Source organism: Bemisia tabaci, chromosome 5, assembly GCF_918797505.1.
Source record: "Bemisia tabaci chromosome 5, PGI_BMITA_v3".
In the NCBI taxonomy this organism is placed as follows: domain Eukaryota; kingdom Metazoa; phylum Arthropoda; class Insecta; order Hemiptera; family Aleyrodidae; genus Bemisia; species Bemisia tabaci.
The window spans coordinates 37,352,787-37,362,424 of NC_092797.1; the positions used below are offsets into that span (position 1 = coordinate 37,352,787).

At 34.9% G+C, this 9,638-nt stretch overlaps 1 protein-coding gene across 1 annotated transcript; it reads right to left on the reverse strand.

Moving 5' to 3' along the window:
- Positions 1–97: 97 nt before the first annotated feature.
- pkaap (A-kinase anchoring protein pkaap) lies at positions 98–9,439 on the reverse strand. The gene is made up of 7 exons (XM_019056914.2): positions 8,987–9,439; positions 7,484–8,174; positions 6,975–7,098; positions 6,406–6,542; positions 5,430–5,762; positions 4,151–4,280; positions 98–3,664 (listed from the first exon to the last, which is right to left on the reverse strand). Exons 1-7 carry the CDS (start codon positions 9,132–9,134, stop codon positions 3,572–3,574), a joined length of 1,656 nt encoding a protein of 551 aa, XP_018912459.2. The 5' UTR covers positions 9,135–9,439; the 3' UTR covers positions 98–3,571.
- Between the last annotated feature and the right edge of the window lie 199 nt (positions 9,440–9,638).

Genomic DNA, 9,638 nt, shown 5'->3' on the forward strand with positions numbered 1-9,638 from the left:
TTACACAAGGCTATATTTATATGATGTCAGGAAACTTTTAAAGCAATTTGGATTTGCCTAAAATACTGGTACGCAGGAGATGGAATGAGACCGAATCTTAAAAAATATAATTTTTATTCCAATAACATGAGCCATAGCATAAAATTTGGTAAAATATTTAACACAAAATCTAAACTTTTACAACAGAGTTAATTTGAGTAAAAGCTCAAAGGAAGCTTACACGTTTGAGGGCGAGTTTACAAATGTTCGTCAGATCTGAAATTTTCCAAAGCAAGTAATTAACATTAAGTAAACAAAAAATAGAGGTTCCTCCAACCCAACTTTAACAAAAGAAAGAAAAAAAGATAGAGGGGAAAAAAGGCGATTTTAACTGTTAACATCGAATGTCTGGATTTTTCCAAGTCTTGTTTATGATCTAGAGACTCTAAAGACGTGCAGAAGAACTGAAAATTTTGGGACTTATAGACTCCCCCTCTGTGAGCTCAGAGATAAAATTCAGCAAAAATCTAAATTTTTCGGTCCAACCAATTTTGACATAAAGATGGAATGCTACTAGGGTTTCTTGAGGCTTTTCTCAGCACTTGTTTTAAGGAGTATTAAAACTGAACAGCATTATGAAGGAATTTACCAATTGCCCGATTGAAACCAATTGACACTGGTTGTTCGCTCCTTACTTTGTAGTAGATGAAATTTTACATAAATTCTTATGAGGGATTCTGCCCACTGCTGATTAATGTGTATACATAATCTGTTTGAGTGTGTAATCCTGGAAAAAGGAGCAATGCTAGCACTTAATCATAAAATTGACCTGAGAGTTCTTGAAATCTTATATTGCATGTGTAATTTCTAGAAACCTCTTTCTCGGAACTTGTGAGACTCAAAATATAAAAGAAAAATACAGAAAGAAGAAAATTGTATGTTATCTGTGGCACTTTGAAGTAAAATCTCTTCTCCTTCCAGATTTTTAAACCTCCAGACTTTTTAGATATGTCAGAGGTAATTCGTCAGATTAGACATTTTATCAAATGCCTACGCCAATAGTCAAATAATCTTACTCAGGTTGAAATTCTGATTCTCTCACTAATTTTAAACAAAATAATTGTTGCCTTCATGAATAGACTTTATTTTTAAAATTTGGATAATTTTATGGTTGATGTAATGATTTCCAGCCCTGAAATGAGCGTTCATGTTACAAGATGCAGTATTTTTGAAAACAAAGAGTTTCCGCAATTTTGTCTGTTAAAAATATATGAGAAACATTTAGTAAAAGAAAATTCAATGACGGTTTGTAGTTTGATGAAATTCTCACGTTCAAACATCTAAAATCCAAGAGCTCTTCGTGAAAACATACACATTCGTCATTTTTCAAAATTTGACCATCTGCCGAGGCATTTGATAAAATTTTAGGCACATTGATTTCATCAAATGCCTGATTCGACTATTGGTTTACAGCAGCTATGATCAACTTTTGGAATTGAGGTTTCCATGTATCAAGTTTGAAAAAATTAGGACTGAAGAGAAAAAGTTTCAAATGAGAGAATTTTTAATTGGTTCAGCACACATGCAGTCGGGGCAGCTTTGTCATGTAAGCAACTCAGTAGCCCTTTTCTATTCCCTGTGGACCGAGCTTAAAACTACAAACTTAGAAGAACAAACGCTTCAAAACATCAGGATGGAAGTCACAAGAGAAGATTTGAGTGCTCATGAAGGAGCACTGCTGAATTATTATTGGTAAATTTGTAAATAAATGCACTTAGCAGCTTTAATTATTTGAAAAAGGCCATTTGAAAGACTGATCGTGCTAGGCAGCTCTTAAACAAAATCATACTTGAGTTCTTCCGAACAGAAGAATTAACCAAAGCTACATTGTAACACTTCAAGCGCTCTCTTTCTATCTGTTACTGATCATAGCCTCCCACGGGCCAATAGTTCAACTCTACTTTTAAATAAAATTGGGCTTGTATACTTAACTGAGAATTTTCAGCTTAACTTTTGTGAAATCAATTTAAGGATTCAAAATGAATCATGAAAAAAATTGTTACACTGAATGGGTCATAACAATACCACCTACCCATACCTTCCAGCGCAGAAAGAGGTTAGCAACCCGTGGTAAAGAACAAAATACATGGCATCTTATGGGGACTGCTGAAACGAGTGAATGTTCGAAATGAAAATTACATGCAAAAATTTCACCACAGCTTTAATTTCAAATGCGCACTTGAGAATGAAGGACTTAAAAGCACTAAAATTGCGTAAAAGAGAAACAAAGCTTCACTTAACTGGAAGCTGGCCCAAGTGAGAAAGTCTGACTTTAATTATACTTTGTATGCTTGATTTACTTAAATTTCCCACGGTACTCTCATTTAAGACAATTAATTACTACAATAAACACTTACCTCTGCACAGAACGAGTATTTCCAAAAAAATTACTTGCATCCTAACATTGGAGGAATGGCCGTTACTTTAACCGAGGCTACCTAAACTCCTAGCTCATTTTTTGGCGGTGAAAGGTATAGGTAGGTGGTATTGGTCAGAATCTTATACACAGTTGCATAATTCGTCGCTTCCTTCGCGAGAAGGAATGCCTCTTGATTGTGCTGTTTCAGTACTCCATACACACAGATTTATGATTTCTTTTTTAAGAGGAATCGTCACTTGATTTTGCCTGGGATTAAGTGATTTTTCTTTACTTTGGCAAGAGAAGCCACTATAATTTTCGTGCTATGGTTCTCCAATGAAAAAATATAATGCTTGTATGATGAAACAATGCAGAAGAGATATGTTCGGGAGATGATAAATTGTGAACTTTCTTGACTCTGATTGATTTTCAATCAATCGAACATTGTCATCACTCGTCACTCATCAATATAAGGTGAGTCATATTCAATCTAATCATTTTCTTCATCATTCATCACTGGTTAGGAACACTAAATCAAATGATATTGTCATATTTACTATCCTGTGGCATCTTTCAAGGGTGAAATATTCAGTAATATCGAAAACAGAAACTTGACATTATGAAAAATCTAATGATTTCCTACTGTTCTTCAAATATCATCCGCTGTAATACCGTTTGATAACTTGCACACTAGCCCAATATGTTATGGTAAATTGATCAGCACCATTGTCAAGAGAGCATGTTGAATTTAAATCGCTTGCCTAAAATTTGATCACTTGTGTCTCTCTTCTCTGTTTATTGACCAACTTTTGAGTAAGAAACATAAGTCAAAATCATTGATATTAGTACAAGGGTCTACAGATTCTTAGAAGCTTCTGCATGTTATGCTCGCAGATTAAAAACGGTGCAACAGTTCCTAGAGACAATTTGGAGAGATTTTAATTTAGATAATGTCCAATGTCTAAAGCACTCGAGAAAGATTTGTGCTCCTTGTAAATCGTAGACAAATCCATTGAAGAGACTCAGAGATTCAAAGTTTGAAAGTCTCTTGGTGGGAGGATACCATTCATAGACAGCTCATGCTCAAACCCCCTTAACTTGTCCTTTACGCTGAGACTGAATATCATTCACCAATGACTAGATTACAATCCTGTAAGTGATGGCCTCCAATTGTCATGAAAAATCATCTTCTAGTCCTCCCATTGTAACACTTGTGACATCTTTCACTATCATTTCTGCGACTCGCCAAGCCATTTCTTCTTGAACCTGAAAAATAATTTAACAGTTCAAAAAAATGTACCTCTTTCTTTATTTTTTCAAATGCAAGGATCATTTAGCATGGTGTCCAAAGAGTTAGCATCAAAAAAATTGAGGGTCATCCGTAGAAGTCAAAATAAGAATGGTTTGTTCTTAGAGGACTAATTGTGAAAACAAACTCCTCCAAGCTACAAAGATCTTAAACTTTTCCAACTTTTAATGTTAACCAACTACTTCTGTTTGATAAAATCAACTAGATTTTATAGCTGATTAGTAAGAAATTTATTTTGGACCATATTCAGAAATCTGTGGAGTTTTTTATAAAGTTCTAAAAATATAAATATTCTTTGAGTATTTTTAGAATCCTGATTTGCTTAAAAAAATAAGTATTTTTTCCAAACGAGCTGACAAGTCTGATTTTGGATTCTTTACTACATAATTATTGCAAACATTGGTTTAAATGTAAGTTGTTTGATAAACATAGATTCCAATTACCTTGTCTTCACCTTTGTTGACTAATTTCCTAACTACCCGTGAAATTTTGGACTCTGATTTCTTGTCTGGTTCTGGTTCGATGGTTGTTTCAAAGCGGCCTAACTGATCAATATGCCCCAAGCTCAAACCACTAGAAAATCGACACAACAAACAAAATACAATAAAGTCAATGATTTGGAAATGTTAAAAGGAAAAAAGAGACGCATACTGATTGATAACTAACTGTGAGTAAAAAGTACTCACGACTGATTTATGATATGCTGCCATTTTTTTAAGGCTTGAATGAGACTTGAAAGCCCAGGTTTGATATTCACTTATAATTATTTTTATTTGGTCCTCAGACCTGCCTGAGATAACCTGGCGCTTGTCAGGTAAATATGTTGTCCCTCCTTCTTGCTTCTCTTTTTGGTAGTAATTTAAGGTAAGGATGGTCAAAATGTTGGATATGATTCCATGAAAATGCAAATATCTAGATTGGACAACAGCACTCGGATACTGGTGTCCTTTAAGATATTTCACATAGAGAACGTTATTAACAACACAAATTACTTAAATTGACTCTCAACTCTCGTTTTTAATGACACTGATTATGAAAAATTTTAATTTCCCGCTCACGAGAAAAGCTTAAGCCTACTTGAATCAAATTGCACAATAAAACGGTTTTGGTAGGCTTCTCAATGAATAGCGTTCCTTCTGCATTCTGTGTTGTTCAAAGTGTAAGCATGAGCCTAAGTACCAATATTGAGGTTGTCATATTATCATACTGCGAAGGCTATCATTGCAACGTTCAGCGTGCGATTTAACTCAAGTTCAATATGGTTTTTTCCATGAATGGGAAGTTTGAATTCATACATAAAAAATTATGAATCTTTATTGTGAGTAACTTTCAGTAATTTTTGTCGTAAAAACAGGAAATATTGATAATGAAACCTACTTAATAATACTTTTATTCACAGCTTGTCTACTGGTAAATTTTTATTGGTGAGTGTGATAAAGCACTCGAACCTGTAAATACAGGTATCAGAAGTTTTACCTGATAAACAAGTTTGACTTGTTATGTAACTTAATAAATGATGCTCATGGCCGTGCATGTTGCAAAGCATTGGTGATTTTCTTGAAAACCGCTGAATATTACAATATTTATGAGTTGTAAAATTGTTGCAAACGACTTTGGCTCCAAAACTTAAATGAAATTTGTTAGTGATTTTGGGCTGAAAATACTTAAGATTTATAAATACTTAAGATTTCTATTGATCCAACTCAAAGCCATGTAGCTTACCATTGTTGTCTTTTCCTATAGATAAAGTCAGGATCAATTTTGGAGCTAATAGAGGACAATCTGGAATCCGTGCTGAATTCACTGACTGAAGAGGTGGGGGAGTTGCTTTTGTAAGCGCTGTTTTTGATCATGTCTGAGAGAAGACGGACATAATGCTGAGAAGAAAAGAAAGCAGGAAGACTATGTGTTTTCAGGTAGGACAGAGCCACGTTTAAAGCAGGCTCAAAACAATTTGGCAGCGGTAACTCATTTTCACGACAAATGGCCAGTTCCACAGCACAACGCACTGTGTCCGAAAATCCTAAAGGTGTTGTAGCCTGCAGTGATAAATATCTAACAGAGAGAAAAAGTACAAATTAATTTCAGCATTCTTGTCACACTAAGCTGTGAGGCTTCCGAAATTTTAAGGATTGATACAACTTTCTAAATGGTCAGAAATTGGAAAATAATAATTGGAAACTTTGGAAAATAAGGAAAACTGAAAAGTTCAGTGACTGGTACGTAAAGGTATAAAGGTATGATACAGGAAGATTATTGCCCTCATAGCCTTTTTCATAAGAAAAGTTGTAATTTTATTGCCATTTATTGCATGAAATTTTAAGGACCATTTTTTTGAGCAATTTCACCAGATTTTATCATAAATAAGTCGCAATTTTTACCTATTTGTAAAATCTTGTTTAGTTACAATAAAATTGTGATTTTATTTGAATTAATCCCAAATTTCTCAACAAACAATCCACATGAATAAGAAAATATGAAGCTTACAACATGATTGAACTTCCACTAAAATGTTGACACAAAAAAGTTATCTGCAGTTATCAATTTTTCGATTTTGCAGTTTCTACATAAATTCTTTAGTATATTGAAAAACTACATGTGGCATTCAAATAATCAATAGATTAAGGAATTTGCATCTCTCATTTATATAAAAAAAAAAAAAAAAAAAAAATCAAGAAAAATAGTTGAATATACTTACTTATCGTAGATAATAACAGCATCTTCTTGTGCCTGTTCTGCATTGTATTCAGATCCACAATTTTGTAGGAACCTTTGAAAATGGGAGGCGGCGAGCCAAAACTCGACAATGGATTGGCAGCCTTCACCCTCCAAAAACTGTGAATGATGGTAGTTTATAGATTAGGTTGATTTTCATGGAGAAAAAAATGAGAAACAATCTAAACTTCAGATCCATTGTAAAAGGATCATGTCATGGAATTAAGAACCAGCTGAATTTTGTTATCGCGTGATGTTACATTTTTTATGACCACCCCAGCACGATAAAAGTAAAAAATCGAATTTTCTCCGTGCCAAGTTTGAGAAAAGCTGGGCTGAAAAGCGAATTTTTATTAGCATAGTCACATAATTTGTTCCTTTAGAGTGATGAGGGTATCAGTAAAAGAAATGATGCAATTTGCGTGGGTACTCATTTGGTTTTCCTTTAATCGAAAGGTTCATTGCTTGAATGAAACATTGCAAAACAACTTTCTTGAAGTTCCAGAAGTATTACAAAAATTGAAAGGGTACTAAATATTGAAAAATAATTACCTCCATAAAATAGCTGAGTGAAGTCTCATGATTCAAAATATCACAAAGGTCGACGGAGCCATTTGTAAGGATCTCAACTTGATACTTGTAAAAAAATTCGCTGTTGATAAATTCTGACCAGCACCTGAAAAGTACAAGTAATTATTGGTTACGGATGTTGGTACATATCAGATTGACAAGAAAAAACATTATTCATGTAGAAAAATCAGTTTAAAATAAATTGGGAATTGTAAGTTTAATGAGGAGGAATTTTCTCTCTCAAGCTTGAAAAAATTAAATGGACAAGATACAGTTAAAAGTATAAGGAAATCAATCCTTCTCATGTAGAAATTACAGTCGCAAAGCTTGTCTCACAAGTCCAATGAAAAAGACTCCGCAGGTTGATCTTCAGTATTATATGTATTGTTATGCTGATTGAGAAACATTTTATCATAATTTCCACAAGTGATAAAGATTACCTAAAACATTTTTCTCTTTTAAAATTTGTTATCCTACTATCAAAAACTTACTCTTGTAGGCACTGAAAAAGAACAGATTTTAACTGAAAAAGCTCGATGGACATTTCTTCTGTTACTTCTCCTTGGCTCATGATTGCTTCAAACTTGGAGTAATAAGCGTCAATGTCCTTGAACTTGGCACCAGGCTCCGCTCCAAACCCCTGTTGCTTTGATTTTGATGGGGAGACTTTACTAGAATCACGATCACCGGGAGAAAAGTCCGATGAGCTGGGTGTTCTCCTATGTTTTTCTAGCTTATCACAATGGCCGGATGAGTCGTTAAACGAGTCGCTGAAGCTATTCCTCAGGACTTTTCTACTAATTTGATCAAATCTACTTGTGTTCACTGGCGTTTTTGGCGACGCAGGACCACTTTTTTCATTGGCAAAGTCACTATCACAATTTCTTTTATCACATGTCAATCTGCCATCAGCATTAGACAAACATTCAAATTTGATGCCTTCGGATTGCATCTGAAGTGGATCGGATGGTGGTGGTTTCTCAATCGAGTTCTTTTCTGATCGTGCCACCTCATTTTGGAGGATATTCCGAGAACAAATGAGGTCGACATCAAAATACAACTGAAGAGTTTTCACCAGGTCTCGTGATTCCAAAAACTGCGTGAAATACGCTTGGGCTGTCTTGTCATTCAAGCAACCCCGAAGATCTAATTGAAGGTGGGATTGATCCGACACTCGGACTTCTGAAACATAAAATATGCACTTTGTAAGAATCCACACAGATCAATGAAAAAGTTGTTTCAAGATAAATCATCAACAATAAATCACTCAGTCTTTTCAAAAGCTCATCATACTACGTAAACAAATTATAAAGTATTTTATACTTCAAGGTGATTTGTATCCAGTTCTTGGTGTAATACTATCATACGATGTACCGCATCAACTAGGTGAAAAATCTTGGAAAAATTTGATTTAATAGCTTGACAAAGGATGATACAGTGCCTACGCATGAGCCATTAGGGTCTAACTCAACCAAAAAAATAGCAGAATTCTCCTTTGAGAAATCCTCACATCCCTTACACAGATCGATTACTGTGTGCCTGAACTTTGTTACATCTTTTCTCCAGTCTAGAACCGCTTCAAACGGCTTCCAATGCAATAAAGATCCTTCACAACATCAGATTATCAATTATAGCAGATACATGCACAGAAAGAGGGGAAAATAACCATATCAATCTATGTGTCAAAACAGATCGACTAATTTATATATCAATGTGCATGTTGAAAAAGAAACTTAGAGGGCTTTTTTTCTATCCGCACTGCAGAGGATCGCAACAGAACATATCACGTTTTTATCCCATTTCACTAACGCGTTCCAGTGGAACCGCAAACATCCTGATCCATCGCATTTCATGGATGAAAAAAAGCCCTTAGGGAGGCCTACAGAGCTGACTTCCTTCCGAGGCGCTTCACCTACATCCCAAACATGATCTGTTAGAGCATCTGAGCTCAATTAAAATTTTCTTATCTTAAAAGGTACTGAATCGGTGGTTACCAATGCCTGAGGGATCAAAAGAGGACAGAGGTCCTACGCGCCCTGGCTCAAAATCCTTTGAAGCCGCGAAGGAGCCATTTCTTGATTTGACTGCAGTTGACGGAGAAGGTGCTTTCGCACTGTTATTTTTCTTCCAGAAGCTGAGCATGCTATCATATTTCTAACCAACTTGACATCTATCACTAACATCTACAACTGATTTTGAAAATTAAGAATCCACAGGTTACAATCAGAGATTTGATTGAAACGGAACAGTCAATCCACAACTTAGTATTGTTAGGGTATGAATTCGTAGATAATGAGCAACATAGCGGATGGGTTGATGGAAAGAAAATTATCAAATTTCGTCGCGAAAAGTCAAATACTGCACAGATTTAGGGGATGCAAATTGTAAAACGTCGCAAAATTCTGAAAAATGTCACTGCGCGAAAATTGTTGACACACAGATGCTAGTTTGTAAATTAACCGCCATGTAGCGCTGTACAGCAACTTTTCATGTTTGCAACATTTGCATGGTGACCGAAAAAAAGGAACTAATCCTAATGTTCCTAATGTTACAGTGTCATTTTATCTATGATAATACAACCATTATTGTATGTAATGGAAGGAAAAATTATGAACATATCTTTATAATGTGTTCGGTGTTTACTAA

Bases quoted from the DNA above. Each gene is read 5' to 3' on its own strand.
- pkaap (XM_019056914.2), bottom strand. From the start codon at position 9,134: ATGCTCAGCTTCTGGAAGAAAAATAACAGTGCGAAAGCACCTTCTCCG. The intron at 5,763-6,405 runs GTAAGTATATTC...TCTCTCTGTTAG, and splicing joins GCTGTTATTATCTACGATAA to ATATTTATCACTGCAGGCTA. The intron at 3,665-4,150 runs GTAATTGGAATC...ATTATTTTTCAG, and splicing joins TCAACAAAGGTGAAGACAAG to GTTCAAGAAGAAATGGCTTG.